Below are 16479 nucleotides of genomic sequence, written 5' to 3' on the forward strand. Positions count from 1 at the left end.
AGCTCTGTTGGAAGTTGGCCACGGTTATAGAAAAGGACTTGAGCATCACAGGTTCCTGGCCTCATGTAGTTTTATGTACGGGAGATAAAATATTTCCACTAAAGAATTATAGTATGATGCTGGGATGGCGGAACACGTGGCATCTATATCTTCCACTTTTCTCGTTGGTACTTGAACTACCGAGAAGGGCTGAGGATTTCAGTGGGATTAGCAGCAAGCATCTCTCGGGGTCCCCCTGGTGGAGCGTTTAGGTACCACATGCCAAGCCAGGCCAAGCACGGAGCATTCTTCTTTTATGTGGGAAATGCTGCAAATTCAGAAGGGAGTCTTTTGTCTAAATGGACATATTTAAACACTTTTGCTTGGTGTAAATGACATGGAATTTCAGTTTTATTTTAATCTTTGTGTGTATAGGAAGCTCCTAGCAAAAGCTGTTAACTAGCATTGGTGAATTTTAACATTGCTGAAATTATGTCCTCTTGTAATTATGTTTCCAGCCCCTCAAGGGAAGAGAGTTTCCAAACACTGCACTTTAACTCCATTCTTAACCCGTGGCGAGGTGACCCTTAACAACAGAAATACTGATTTTAGCCATAGAGATCAGGGAAGGTGCATGACAGGGTTAGTATTGACTGTTATGTGTATGTTTGTCCATGCACTTGTTCAGTAAGCTTGGATTAAATGCCCACAGGATGCCAGTGTTGGGAGCTGGGTGTGCAGGGTTCAAAAGGGTGGTCTCTGCCCCAGAGATTTTAGCGTTTAGAGTTCTGTTTTGGTGACTCTTTGGTGTGATTGTGACTGAAATGAATGTCAAATGAAAATGAGCTTGATTATTGTTATTTTTTTCTTTCTACTTCCCATCTACCCTTCTACTTATTCTCTGCAGATACAGGAAAAAATGCACAGTCGTAGAATCTTTCTCAAGTCTTCTTTCTAGAGGATCATTGGAACAGCTGACTGAAGGTAAGAGGCATTTAAAAGATTAGGTTTTTTTCCTTTCTTTGAAAAACTAAAATGTGGTCATGCTCATAAAATTCAGCACTTAAATGTATAATATAAAGTAAATGGACTGTCTTTTTCTTTTCCCCATCATACTCACCCTCTAGAAGTAACCACTGTTAATAGTTGGTTTTCAAGCCTTGCAGACTTTTCTGTGTACATGTACAAATATATACAGAAGGTACACATAGGATTTTTGTAGTTTTTCATGTATTTTTCATTTTTTGCTCATGTAGAATCATGTGATACATGTTATGCTACAATGTAATTTTTGGCAATTGACTTTTTCCATGTCAAGACATAAATTGTACTTCATTCTATTTAATAGCTATGTAGTATTCCTTAGGACAGATGCCATCAGTTACTTACTTTGTCTCTATTGAAGGGCAGTTACATTGTTTCTTTCGCTATTACAAATAATGTCTTCATGCATTTTTGTAAGTATTTCATAGGATAGATTGCTAGAAGTGGAATTACTGGGACTATTTGAAAATAGAAAACATTTATAGATATTGACAATATTTTCTCCAAAAAATTAGGTCAGTTTATATTCTTACCACCCATGTACAAAAGTTTCTATTTTTCCACAAGCTATTAATTTTTTCTTCAAGGTCAAAGTAATTTTGATACCTTTAAAATAATTATGATGTTTCACAGTATGGAAGATGTTTGGTTTGTGGACATTTAGGAATATTCAAGAATCCAGGAATGTCTGCAGCATTTGATCAGATGGCTGGGAGGAAATGACTCCTTTTGCTGTCAGTTGCTTGATATTCCACAGAGATTAGGGCAGAAGTTCTATGATCAGCCCTGTTTTTTTCGTGTTATTCTCTAGTCAGGATGGTTTATAAGAAAGGAGCATCCCAGTACACCTGTAGAAGAGAAAATAACATCTTTCAAATGAGGCCGTTGTAGAGTAAAGCTTCTGCCGTCCAAGGAGCATTTGTGCCTGTGTTGTCATTCTCAAATTTGTTCTCTGGAAGAGGTAACACAAAATCGTTAAAGTAGCTGTAGCCAATTAAGGCAGGAGCAATTCTGGATACTGCTGTCTGTCATTCCTAGTGGTCAAGTGTGTGCCAGACACATTTTTGAGTGTGTTTCATTGTGAAGTTTTGTTTGCTTTGTTAGAAGAGTATTATCAACTTGTTATGGACATTGGAGAACTTGGGCTCACTAGAGTGTTGATAACAGGAGAGGATTACAAGACTTGTTCCAAAAGGTATGATGCTGGCCCTGCAGCCATCATACAGCAGAGTGGATTTCACTGGTCCCTCCAGGCAGCTGAAGCCCATCATCTTTTTCTCCAGAAACTGACATCCAAGGACCCTTAAGAGTTTATTTATCCCCTTGATTTCAGATAGACTATGTTTTCATATTTTTCATCTTAAGGCCATTTATGTAAATTGGCCCCAGGAGACCTAAAGTCCGCTAAAGTAGGTCAGTGGGAAATTAAATGGGCCTCAGAGAAATTTGACTCATTTATATTCTTCTGTTTTCCTCTCTATGGCTTCTCTCCAGTGGCCCATTTCCCCCGCCTCCCTTTTTCTTTGCAATATAAAGGCTGGCATTTGAGATTTTTTTTTAACCTTAGTTTACAAAAGAATGGCATGGTATTATTGGTATAAATATGAATAATAATAATAACTTAAAACATAATAATGATAATGCCCCATTTTTTAAAGGCACTCTCTATGTGTGAGACACTGTCCTTGATGCTTTCCTTAGCATTATCCAATCTAACCTGTGTGTAACCTCCTTTTTATAGACTAGAAAGTGATGTTCAGAGAGATTAGACAAATGGTCCAAGATTACCTGCTTAGCAGAGCGGAGTTCAAACCTGATCTGCCTTTCCCTAAGCCACATACCCCACACCTTGTCCTGTAGTTGGGTAGAAAAGGGCACGAAATGTGACACATATGGATGAAGAAAATGTTGAATTATTTCTACGTTAGACATCTTGAAAATAGATGGTACTGTTCTTATCTTTTTATTCTGTCTTTGGGCATGGCATATTTAGAAGTATTGAAAAATAAACAGCAATGAGATACCACTACACACCTATGAGAGTGTCCAAAATCTGGAACACTGACAACACCAAATGTTGGTGAGGATATGGAGGAACAGGAACTCTCATTCATGGCTGGTGGGAATGCAAATGGTACAGCCACTTTGGAAGATAGTATGGCAGTTTCTTACAAAACTAGGAGCTGAAAACTTGTGTTAACCCCAAAATCTGCAAATGAATGTTTATGGCAGCTTTATTCAGAACTTGACCTTCAATAGGTGAATGGATAAATAATAAAGTGTGGTATATCCAGACAGTGGAATATTATTCAGTGCTAAAAAGAAATGAGCTATCAAGTCATGCAAAGACATGGAGGAGCCTTAAATGCATATTCCTAAGTGAAAGACACCAGTCTGAAGAGGCAACCTACTGTATGATTCCAAGCATATAAGATTCTGGAAAAGACAAAACTGTGGAGACAGTAAAAAGATCAACGGTTGCCAGGGGATGAATAGGTGGAGCACAGAGAATTTTTAGGGCAGTGAAAAATACTGATACCATAATGATAGATGATACATGTCATTATACATTTGTCCAAACCCATAGAATGTGCAACACCAAGAGTGAATGCTAATGTAAACTGTGGACTTTGGGTAATTATGATGTGTCAGTGGAGGTTTGTCACTTGTAACAAATGTACCACTTTGGAGGGCATGTTGATAACGGGAGAGGTTATGCGTGTTTGGGGGGAAAGGGATATATGGGAAATCTCTCTACTTTCCCCTCAATTTCTCTGTGAACCTAAAACTGCTCTTAAAAAATAAGGTCTTAATTAAAAAATTATGAAAATAAATCAGGCTGTGACTTTAACCTATTCTGAAATAAGGTTTATTTAGACTTTTATGTCTGAAGGCATGCTTAGCTGACACTTCAGTGCATAATGAAGATATTTCCTTCAGTGAACTGAGGAATTTATAATTAAAAGATGTTTTGGTAGGTACCTATTTGTAAATGCCAAATGTCTAATTTTGAGAGCTAAGGGCTGCCCAATATAAATCAATCGGAGTGAAGAAATAAGACTTTTATAAATTAAATTGCATTTATTCCTAATGAGTTTGGCTGTTGCTGCAACCCAAACAGACTTTGTGTTCAAGGGAGCATGTCAAAACATTGTGGATTTAGGGTGCACTTTGTTTTTCCTCTTGGTAATTTCCATTTCCATCCTTGAATGGCTGGTTTTCTGCAGGAGTGAGGATATTTAATTAAACTTTTTGTGGGTTTAACATGGGACACACCCATTCTTCCTTCCTCATGGCTGGCACATTGCCCTAAATGGCTTTCAAATTGCCTTTAAAAACAGACGTTTATATAAGGTGCTTAGGATGTGAAAGGAATTTAATATGAAGATTCCTTACGCGCAGAATACAGAGTTCAAACTTTCTTCCCTTCTTGTTATGTCGTTCGTGCTGCTCTTTGACTTGTCCATCTTGAGCTTAACTCTGATCCATCTGCCCTTCTGCTTAGATCTCTGCAAGGACCCACCATTGTCTACCAAATGAAGCCCAGACTCTGATATTCAAGGTCGTCCATAATTCAGCCCCGACTTACGTTTGCAGGCCCATTGCCCACTCCTCCCTGTACACACCTCGTGCTTCAGCCAAAGGTGCACCACTGGGCTTGCCACGCAGGGCTCCGTGCTCCTTGCCTTTGCTTGTGTTGGCTCTCTCCCAGCAGCCACTTCACCGCCTTCTCGGCACACGCCCCAAGCCAGCCATCTGGGTTACCGAGCAGGCTTTCAAAGTGAATAATTACTAACAGTTCCCACTTTGTTACAAGTTTCCCTGGAAAGAGGATATTCAAGTGAGTCTGTAAAAATAAAAGTTACCAGTTTTTCTCCCACTGAACACACGGAGAAAATTCGGGGGCACACTTTGAGGTGAGGCGCTCCGAAGGACTGAGACTCAGGCTGCCGATGCTGCCAGACTGCGCAGAGGCCACTGCTCCTCAAGGCTGGCCTGTTGTGCATCTGGCCCCACCTTACGCGTGCTGTTGGAAGATCTTAGTTGCATTGTTGCTTCTTTGTAAATCAGCCTTTGCAATATGAGCATGGCAGGAAGGTGAACCTGTTTGTGAGAACTAGTAGTGTGTGTATGTGTGTGAGAGTGTGAGTGTGTGTGTGGGTGGTCGGGAGGGGTCCTATGTGTGTAAGTGAAAGAAATAAAGCACTAGTTCTTATCCAGTTAGATTCAACAATGTTCCCATTAACACAGAGATACCCCGTTTTTCAGTTACGTACATCACATAAAGATGTTCTACTTTCTGAACTTTTGGCAAAAAGCATGACAAGGACCAAGGGCAGTAATCTTAGTGAAAGTAGCTGATGCATATCGAGGGCTTACTCTGCCCGTTGAGCTTCACAGGCAGCACCTGGTTGAATTCTTCAGCTCTGAAGTAGAGATGTCATTAGCTGGACTTTAGGAACAAGGAAACCAGCAGAGAGAGGCAGGGTAGCTTGCTCGAGGTTCTACAACTGGTACGTGGCAGGGCCTTCCCTGCCACCTAGGCCGTGAACTACCCCAAAGCTCATTTACTTAAATAACCCACCAGTTTGCATCCCATGGATAAAATGGGAATCTGCTGGTTTTGTTTATGCAAAAAAAAAAAAAAAAAGAAAGAAAATGCAAAGATTTCTCCCTCCCCAATCTCTGCAGGTATCATGGACTGTTTAGGAAGATAGGCCACGTGTTTTGGGGCACTCCACGTGTCCCAGGGATACATACGTAGTTTTATGTAGCCCTTTTGTGAGTGCCTTGTTCCTGCACTAGATATCTCAGTGATCCAAATAGCCCCAAACTGTGCTAGTGTGAACTTGTTTACATCAAGTCATCCCTGAATGAGGAGTCATGAGTTGGGCATGCAGGCCAGTTCTTTTTCCTAGAACCCTAGGGAATTACTGCTTTCTCTTCAAGTTAATAGCATGCCTAACCATTGTCATGACGATCATGCCTTCACGTTTTAGAAGCTAGAATTAGTATATTTAAGTTAGATTTCCAATCTATAACTGGGTTAAACTGGCCAATTCCCGTTAAGTTAAAAGATAAGTGGTTTCCTTTTTTCCGAGAAGTGCTTTTGCATTTTGGTTTTTACATTTTGGTGAGCTGAGTTTGGGTCTTTGACACCAAGGTCCTGACTCTTGGCAGTTATATGTGAATGGAGCCAAAGATAACTTCCCCGAAGCATTTCACGCATTCTGGAAAAATTCTTGCTGAGGGCCTGAGAACTGAGGTCATCATTCCACTTTTATGGAAGCACCAAAGCAACCTAGGTTTTTATTGTCTCCCTTGGGCTCATTTATCTACCCATCTTTTCTGAACATCTCAGAGCAATTACTGTGGATATGGGATTTTCCTTAATATATTTTTATTTGTTTTTAATAGAGGAAATGCATGCCGAAATCTGTTATGCCGAGTGCCTCCTACAGAAAGCAGCCCTCACGTTTGTGCAGGTAATGAACATTTGGCTTAGAATCAGCATCGCCCGGGAAGCCTGCCAAGTACGACATAGAAGAGATGTGGCTCATTCTATGTCAGTGCTTCAGTTCTTTTGACTTAGAGTTGTAGTGAAAGATATTTGTGATTACTGATAAACTTTGGCTGAAAGAAGACCCTGGGTTTTTTTTTTTTTTTCCTACTCAAATGCACTTAAAATGCTGTTTCGAACTTCGCTTTATTGGGAACCACTGCCTTTTGAAGAAGCTGTCTTGCAACTACCTCACCTAATTTCAGAACGCTGCTCTGTATGAGAACTGTGAGGTCATCCCTCTTTGTGCTTGCTAATGGTGGAGGGCTGCACACAGGAGTGACTGGCTGGAGGAGGCTTCAGCGTCCTTGGCTGCTCCCTTCTTGCGTCAGATGCTTCAGCAAAGCTTAGTTATGCATGCGTCGAGAGCCGAACTTCCCATGTATACCTCAGATTTTATTTCCCCACTCTTCGTATTCTCGTTCCCCTTTCTTTTATTTCTTCTTTTGGAAGAGCAGTTAAAAAAAAGTCACTAAACAAAACAATGACTCCTTTTCTCATGGGGCATTTAAATTTCACCTCTAGGAATTGTTACCACCAGTACCTTGCCTGTCATTGTAGCTTCCAGTTCTTCTAGAAAATATGGATTTTTAACATTGTGGCCACACAGGTGGCGGTGATGGATACAGTGGGGGTAGAAGCGGGGTGGAGATTGTAAGGGGGCAGAAATTCAACTGTGAGATGGAAAATCTTCCTCAGTCTCAATGGTTTACATTGAATTGAGAGTTGCTTTTCTCTTTTTCTGGAGGGTGACCTCTTAGGTTGGATTCTGGTTAAGTAAAATTAAGTCAATCTGGTGTAGGGCGCTGTTTCCTAAAACCCCACATATTATGAAGGCTGGTTGAAAACAACAGTCTTACTGCCTCAGTAAACATAAGGCTAGTCATGGAGGCCTCCAGTTTTTTCTGATGTGTTTGTTTTTCAAATGATAATTTGACAATAAAATCATTGATTTGAAAGTTTTTTGTTTTTTGTTTTTTATGTCTGGGTGGCTTGTAGTTCAACATCTGGGAGATATCCATGGCTCCCCTCTTCCTCATGCCTCTGTATCCAGCCAGGCTCGTAGTCGTGCTGCTTTTACCTTTTGAAGGTTTATCAGCTCCGTCTCTTCCTCTTTATTCTGACTATAACTGTTCTAGTGGGGGGCTTGTCAGCTCTTCCCTAGACTGCATGGCAACCCAGGGACCTTCAGTCTGTAGTTTCTCTTCCCTCCAGCTCACTCTCCATTGTGCAATTGTGCACCCTCTCAAAGATGAGAATTTCACCTGGTCACGTCTCTGCTTCAGCATTTAGTAGCCCTCATTGACTATGGCAGTGATTCTGTATCAGAATATCACAAATGGGGAAGGCTTTTTCTAACCAAACTGGTATCCCCCCCCTACCCCCAGTTCCCTACTCCCCTCTTACCAATGTCCTCAACTGCTACTGGCAGGTATGTTACATACTTGAGTGGCACAGGTACAACACAGGTAGCTTTCTTATTCCTTAGTCATTCCCTTTTTTGCAGTAGGTTTTTGCAGCAATGCTGAGTTATATAAGCACAGATGGCCAAGCCAAACACACCAGGATCTTTAATGCTTCCCTGAGGGTTTTTTTTTTTTTTTGCTTGCAAAGTTCATACTTACCTTGCCTTCCTTCCTTCAGCTGGTTACTTCCCAGTCTTTTTTTGTGTGTGTGTGTATGTGTGTGCTTTAAGCATTGATGCTTCCAGGAGGCTTTTGTGGACCTCTTCACATCCCCGCCCACCTTTGTGCTGTCATGACATCCCCCACATGTCTCCATCCATGCATGCCCCCATCCCTTAGTGAGTTGTGTTGCTTTTGTCTGATTTTGTGTTTAGGTGTCTGCTGTAAATTAGGCATTCAGCAAATGTTTGGTGAATCCTGAAATGAAATATTCTTATTTGAGGCAGATTTTAATCCAATTTAAGAAATTCTTTCCTGGCCAGTATTGGAACTTGTGTAACCATAAGATTCCTTAAAAATCAGAAAATAAACATTTAAATTGCATAGTGAATTTTACATTTATTGATTCTTTTAATAATTTAAATATTAAGTATTTAAGTAATTGATGACATTAACAAACTAAAATTAGTTCTTCTTTTGTTTCGGAAGGATGCTCAAGTGCACAGGAAATCAATACCAGAGCATCTTTCTGATATTAACGGACTAGAAAAGCATGGAACTATCTCCATTAGCACCTTCTATTAGAGTAACATCTTTCAAGCAGTTATTTGATATGCTTTAATAAGAGGCTCTTGGAATCCTAGAATGCTCACCCTAAAAAGGTCATTCATTTAGGCCAGCTGCCCCAGTTTTATGGTTGATGACCATCAGACAAAGAGATGTGATCTTTTTTTCCCCTAAACAGAATTTCATATTAGTGACAACAAATTTAGAATCAAAATCAGTTATTTGTGGTCTGGAAATGTATATGAATGAAATTCACAATGTTAAATAGACTGCCTGCTAAAGTACCCCCTAAAGAAGAACCATAATCCCATTACTTGGAGTAAGACAGACAGGAAAGTCCTTGGAGCATATCCTTAAAGTCAGCCATTTTGAATTCCATTGAACCCAGAAGAAAGTTGCTCATTAGTTGATGATGTTTATTGACATACGTTTGGACTAACCTTTATGGCCCCAAATTGATGAGGATTACTTCCTTACTTCCTTAAAGTAATGCAAGGATTTAAGAAATGTTTCCTTGTTGTTGTCCTCTAACTTGGAAGAAAAATGACAAAAAAGCATTTCAGATGTAAAGCAAGAAGAATGTCTTAATTTAAAAATCATGTCCTCAAAAGATAGTGTTTTGTTCTAATCACGCAGCTACACAGCTGTGGGGACAGTTTAAGAATCTTTTGCTAAATGATCTAATTATTTAATTGTTTTCAGGATGAAAATATGATCAACTTCATCAAAGGTGGACTCAAAATTAGAACAAGTTACCAAATATATAAGTAAGTTAAAAATTAAGATTTATAAAAAATCTTTTAACAAGGTTTGTACCTTTTTGACCACGTTCTTGTGGTTTCTAAGTGATTCTTGTACTATGTACCATTTTGTACTTCAAAGTTCTCAGTCAGTATGACTATGTTTTTTTAAATTTGGTGTTGGTAAAAATGCACTTGATTTTTGGCTTACTGAGGTGTATTCAATGCCATAGGACAACACAATTTAAGTTTAAATGCAGTTTTAAAAGAAAAATAGCTGTAAAGAAAAGTACTTACATAATTTCTGATTAGATAATCTTAGTTTCTCTCTCCTAAAAACAATTTATAAATTTAAAATGACAGGTATGTACAGGTATGTCTTTGGTCCAGACTCTAGAACATCACTGCTCCAATGAAGTTCTGCAGTGATTCAGATGTTCAATTAAAGTGGACCATAGTGTCATTCGCATCTTCTATATCCTTACTGATTTTTATCTAGTTGTCCTATCCTTTACTCACAGAGTTAAAAATCTTCAGCTTTGATTCTGGAGTCATCCATTTCTCCCTTTAGTTCTGTCAGTATTTGCTTTGTATATTTAGAACCTCTGTTATTGGGCTTATATATATTTTAATTGTTTTATCTTCCTAATGAATTAATCTTTCATCATTATAAAATGTTCCTTCATAACTCCTTATAATATTCCTTGTCTTGAAATCTGTTTTGTCTGATACTAATAAAGCTACTCATGCTTTTTTAAAAAATTTATTTATTATTTATTTATTTATTTATTTATTTATGGCTGTGTTGGGTCTTCGTTTCTGTGCAAGGGCTTTCTCTAGTTGTGGCAAGTGGGGGCCACTCTTCATCGCGGTGTGCAGGCCTCTCACTATCGCGGCCTCTCTTGTTGCGGAGCATGGGCTCCAGACGCGCAGGCTCAGTAGTTGTGGCTCACGGGCCCAGTTGCTCCGCGGCATGTGGGATCCTCCCAGACCAGGGCCCGAACCCGTGTCCCCTGCACTGGCAGGCAGACTCCCAACCACTGCGCCACCAGGGAAGCCCCATGCTTTTTTATAATTAGTATTTGCATGGCATATATTCTTTTACTTTAAACCTATCTTTGTTTTTATATTTAATTTGCATTTTTTGTAAACATGCTTAATTGGGTCTTGCTTTTTTATTCAGTGTGACAGTTAATATGTTTGCACTTGTGAGTACCATTTTGCTTTTTTCCTTTGACTTATTTGTCCCTCTCCCTTATTTTTCTGCCTTCTTTTCTTTAATTAAAAAAAAAAAAAGTATATGTATTCCAGTGGAATCCCTCCATTGTTTTCTTAGCTATTGCCCTCTTTAATTTTTTTAAATGTTTCCTCTAGTGATGAATAGCCTTCTTAACTTATCATAGTCAACTTAGACTTAATATTGTACCATTGCACAAATATAAGAACTTTGCAAAAGTATAGTTTCATTTACCACCTGTTGTCTTTTATACTATTCTTACAATAATACACGTATGTATATTATACACCCCACAGAGTGGTACCCACCTTTTGCTTTAAACAATTTTATGTCATGGTCTTCACTATTAACCCATATATTTACCATTTTTGGTGTTCTTCATTCATTCCTGTCTAATTTCAGACTGAAGCATTTCTTTTAAGATTTCTTACAGTGTGTGTCTACTTTCAGCAATTCTCACTGTTTCATTTACCTGAAAACATCTTTATTTATTTATTTATTTTTTTAAAAGACTATTTTATTCTATATGTTACAATATATTTCAAATTATATTCTTTTCTTTTTTATTTATTTATTTATTTATTTATTTATTTATCTATTTTTGGCTGTGTTGGGTCTTCGGTTCGTGCGAGGGCTTTCTCCAGTTGCGGCCAGCGGGGGCCACTCTTCATCGCGGTGCGGGGACCGCTCTTCATCGCGGTGCGCGGGCCTTTCTCTATCGCGGCCCCTCCCGTCGCGGGGCACAGGCTCCAGACGCGCAGGCTCAGCAATTGTGGCTCACGGGCCCAGCTGCTCCGTGGCATGTGGGATCTTCCCAGACCAGGGCTCGAACCCGTGTCCCCTGCATTAGCAGGCAGATTCTCAACCACTGCGCCACCAGGGAAGCCCAAACATCTTTATTTTTGAAGGCTGCTTTTGCTCAGTATAGTATTCTCGAGTTACAAGGTTTTCTTTTTCTTTTCTTCTTTTACCCCTTTAAAACTGTCAATCCATTGTATTATAACCTCTATTGTTTCTGATCATAAGTCAGCTGTTATTTTAATTATTGTTCCCTTGTCTGTAACTTCTTCTGGCTGCTTTGAAGACTTGGATTTTTGATTCTTAGCAGATTGACTGATGTGCTTAAGTATGGCTTTGAGAAATGTGTAGCTATTATTTCTTCAAGTATTTTTTTCTACTCCATTCTCACTTTTCTCCTTCTGAGACCCCAGTTACATGTTAGTCACCTGATTTTGTTCAATAGGTCACTGAGCTGCTGTTCATTTAAAAAAATTGTTTTCTTCAGATTAGACATTATCTCAACATCTGGGCTGTCTTGGGGTCAGTTTCTATTGCCTCCTTTTTCTCTTGACTATATGTCATGTTTTTCTGTTCTCAAGTCAATAATTTTTTGATTGTACATTAGATAGTGATACATTGTAGAGACTCTAGGTTCTGTTATCTTTCTCAGAATAGTGCTGATTCTTGCTCTGGGAAGCATTTGACTTGACTAGACTTAGAGCCCATACTCTTACTCTTTGGTAGTGGGCAGCATCTGAAATCTTGGTTCCATTACTTCTTCTGTCTTGTCTCTGCTTTTCTTTGGAGTTTCCCCAGTGCTCACATAGTTCATGAATCAGCCAAGAATTTGAGTGGAGTTCTAACACTGATTTTGGTGTTTCCCTCCTATGTGGTTCTCTCCTATCTGAAAATTCCCCCATTACCTTATAGGTACTCTGGCAGATTTGAACTCTGTGCTCCTTTTGAAGCCAATAACTGTGGCTTTCTGTGTAAGTTCTAGGCACCCCGCACCAAGTGTACTGGGGAGTACTTCCAGGTGACTAGCCATATAAACTTAAGGTCCCTTCAAGAGTTGTTCTCTTTTTTCAAATTTCAACCCTTCTCCAGTTTCCCATTACTGTTTTTTTCAGTTTCCAGTGCCTGCCAATATATTTTAAATATGTATTTTGCATTTTGTCCAGAGTTTATAATTGTTATCCGTGGGAGGGTTAATCTAATATAAGCCACCCAGCCATTGCTAGAAACAGAACGAAGATTTAGTATTTTAAGAGATGCTTTTACCCAAAATGATTTCATAAAATTATATTCCATTCAAAATCCTGGAAGGGAGTGGATTTTGGGAACCTAATATATTGTTTTTACTTTTCCTCTTGAATTATTTTTTAGAAGATATAAAAGAATGTTAAAGAGTTGATTGCTTTTTCAGTCATCAAAACTTAAAAACCAAAGGAATTAAAATAGTCTTGTAATGGCACAGAAATATATATCAGTGGAATGGAACATAGGGCTTGGAAACTCTTGTGTGTGTGTGTGCCTGCGTGCATGCACATTGTGCATGCACTTCTGTGTACACACACATACATTTACCAGGGAATTCAAAGCATACTAAAAACCTATATATACATAAATCTCTTTAAAATCAGTGGGAAAATATGGGTACTTTAATAAATGGTTTTGGGAAAATTGGCTCTTCGTTTTGGAAAAAAGACTGTATAAAAGATACATTCCAGAGAGAAACAGTCAGCTCTACCCACCACCAGTCCCTCCCATCAGGAAACTTGCACAAGCCTCTTAGATAGCCTCATCCACCAGAGGGCAGACAGCAGAAGCAAGAAGTACTACTATCCTGCAGCCTGTGGAACAAAAACCACATTCACAGAAAGATAGACAAGATGAAAAGGCAGAGAGAGGGCTATGTACCAGATGAAGGAACAAGATAAAACCCCAGAAAAACAACTGAATGAAGTGGAGATAGGCAACCTTCCAGAAAAAGAATTCAGAATAATGATAGTGAAGATGACCTTGGAAAAAGATGGAGGCAAAGATCGAGAAGGTGCAAGAAATGTTTAACAAAGACCTAGAAGAATTAAAGAACAAACAAACAGAGATGAACAATACAATAACTGAAATGAAAACTACACTAGAAGGAATCAATTGCAGAATAACTGAGGCAGAAGAACGGATAAGTGACCTGGAAGACAGAATGGTAGAATTCACTGCTGTGGAACAGAATAAAGAAAAAAGAATGAAAAGAAATGAAGACAGCCTAAGAGACCTCTGGGACAACATTAAATGCAACAACATTCGCATTATAGGAGTCCCAGAGGGACAAGAGAGAGAGAAAGGACCGGAGAAAATATTTGAAGAGATTATAGTCAAAAACTTCCCTAACGTGGAAAAGGAAATAGCTACCCAAGTCCAGGAAGCACACAGAGTCCTATACAGGATAAACCCAAGGAGAAACACGCCGAGACACATAGTAATCAAAGTGGCAAAAATTAAAGACAGAGAAAAATTATTGAAAGCAGCAAGGGAAAAATGACAAATAACATACAAGGGAACTCCCATAAGGTTAACAGCTGATTTCTCAGCAGAAACTCTACAAGCCAGAAGGGAGTGGCATGGTATACTTAAAGTGATGACAGGGAAGAACCTACAACCAAGATTCCTCTACCTGGCAAGGATCTCATTCAGATTCAATGGAGAAATCAAAAGCTTTACAGACAAGCAAAAGCTAAGATAATTCAGCACCACCAAACCAGCTCTACGACAAATGCTAAAGGAACTTCTCTAAGTGGGAAACACAAGAGAAGAAAAGGATGTACAAAAACAAACCCAAAACAATTAAGAAAATGGTCATACGAACATACATATTGATAATTACTTTAAACGTGAATGAATAAAATGCTCCAACCAAAAGACATAGGCCTGCTGAATGGATACAAAAACAAGAACCATATATATGCTGTCTACAAGAGACCCACTTCAGACCTAGGGACACATACAGACTGAAAGTGAGGGGATGGAAAAAGATATTCCATGAAAATGGAAATCAAAAGAAAGCTGGAGTAGCAATATGCATATCAGATAAAATAGACTTTAAAATAAAGAATGTTACAAGAGACAAGGAAGGACACTACATAATGATCAAGGGATCAATCCAAGAAGAAGATATAACAATTATAAATATATATGCACCCAACATAGGAGAACCTCAATACATAAGGCAACTGCTAACAGCGATAAAAGAGGAAATCGACAGTAACACAATAATAGTGGGGGACTTTAACACCTCACTTACACCAATAGACAGATCATCCAAACAGAAAATTAATAAGGAAACACAAGCTTTAAATGACACAATAGACCAGATAGATTTAATTGATATTTATAGGACATTCCATCCAAAAACAGCAGATCACACTTTCTTCTCAAGTGCGCATGGAACATTCTCCATCATAGATGACATCTTGGGTCACAAATCAAGCCTCAGTAAATTTAAGAAAACTGAAATCATATCAAGCATCTTTTCTGACCACAACACTATGAGATTAGAAATGAATTACATGGAAAAAAAACTCAAACACATGGAGGCTAAACAATACGTTACTAAACAACCAAGAGATCACTGAAGAAATCAAAGAGGAAATCAAAAAATACCTAGAGACAAATGACAATGAAAACACGACAATCCAAAACCTATGGGATGCAGCAAAAGCAGTTCTAAGAGGGAAGTTTATAGCTATACAGGCCTACCTCAAGAAACAAGAAAAATCTCAAATAAACAATCTAACCTTACACCTAAAGGAAGTAGAGAAAGAAGAACAAAAAAACCCCAAAGTTAGCAGAAGGAAAGAAATCATAAAGATCAGAGCAGAAATAAATGAAATAGAAACAAAGAAAACAATAGCAAAGATCAATAAAACTGAAAGCTGGTTCTTTGAGAAGACAAACAAAATTGATAAACCATTAGGCAGACTCATCAAGAAAAAGAGGGAGAGGACTCAAATCAATAAAATTAGCAATGAAAAAGGAGAAGTTACAACAGACACCACAGAAATCCAAAGCATCCTAAGAGACTACTACAAGCAACTCTATGCCAGTAAAATGGACAACCCGGAAGAAATGGACAAATTTTTAGAAAGGTATAACCTTCCAAGACTGAACCAGGAAGAAATAGAAAATATGAACAGACCAATCACAAGTAATGAAATTGAAACTGTGATTAAAAATCTTCCAACAAAGTCCAGGACCAGATGGCTTCACAGGTGAATTCTATCAAACATTTAGAGAAGAGCTAACACCCATCCTTCTCAAACTCTTCCAAAAAATGGCAGAGGAAGGAGCACTCCCAAACTCATTCTATGAGGCCACCATCACCCTGATACCAAAACCAGACAAAGATACTACAAAAAAAGAAAATCACAGACCAATATCACTGATGAATATAGATGCAAAAATCCTCAACAAAATACTAGCAAACAGAATCCAACAACACATTAAAAGGATCATACACCATGATGAAGTGGGATTTATCCCAGGGATGCAAGGATTCTTCAGTATATGCAAATCAATCAATGTGATACACCATATTAACAAATAGAAGAATAAAAACCATATGATCATCTCCATAGATGCAGAAAAAGCTTTTGACAAAATTCAACACCCATTTATGATAAAAACTCTCCAGAAAGTGGGCATAGAGGGAACCTACATCAACATAATAAAGGCCATATACGACAAACCCACAGCAAACATCATTCTCAATGTGAAAAACTGAAAGCATTTCCTCTAAGATCAGGAACAAGACAAGGATGTCCACTCTCACCACCATTATTCAACATAGTTTTGAAGTCCTAGCCACGGCAATCAGAGAAGAAAAAGAAATAAAAGGAATACCAATTGGAAAAGAAGAAGTAAAACTGTCACTGTTTGCAGATGACATGA

The 16479-nt window shown here is 38.6% G+C and overlaps 1 protein-coding gene across 4 annotated transcripts in view; it reads left to right on the plus strand.

Annotated features, from left to right (window-relative positions):
- The window catches only part of TTC39B (tetratricopeptide repeat domain 39B), a 140288-nt gene that overhangs the window by 84513 nt on the left and 39296 nt on the right, over nucleotides 1–16479 (plus strand). For all 4 annotated transcript variants that reach the window (XM_028165145.2, XM_057549272.1, XM_057549271.1 and 1 more), the window contains 3 exons: nucleotides 887–963; nucleotides 6442–6509; nucleotides 9478–9542. In XM_028165145.2, the coding sequence (XP_028020946.1) occupies nucleotides 887–963; nucleotides 6442–6509; nucleotides 9478–9542 (210 nt within the window). The remainder of the gene's footprint in view (nucleotides 1–886; nucleotides 964–6441; nucleotides 6510–9477; nucleotides 9543–16479) is intronic.

Source organism: Balaenoptera acutorostrata, chromosome 6, assembly GCF_949987535.1.
Source record: "Balaenoptera acutorostrata chromosome 6, mBalAcu1.1, whole genome shotgun sequence".
Classification (NCBI taxonomy): Eukaryota; Metazoa; Chordata; class Mammalia; order Artiodactyla; family Balaenopteridae; genus Balaenoptera; species Balaenoptera acutorostrata.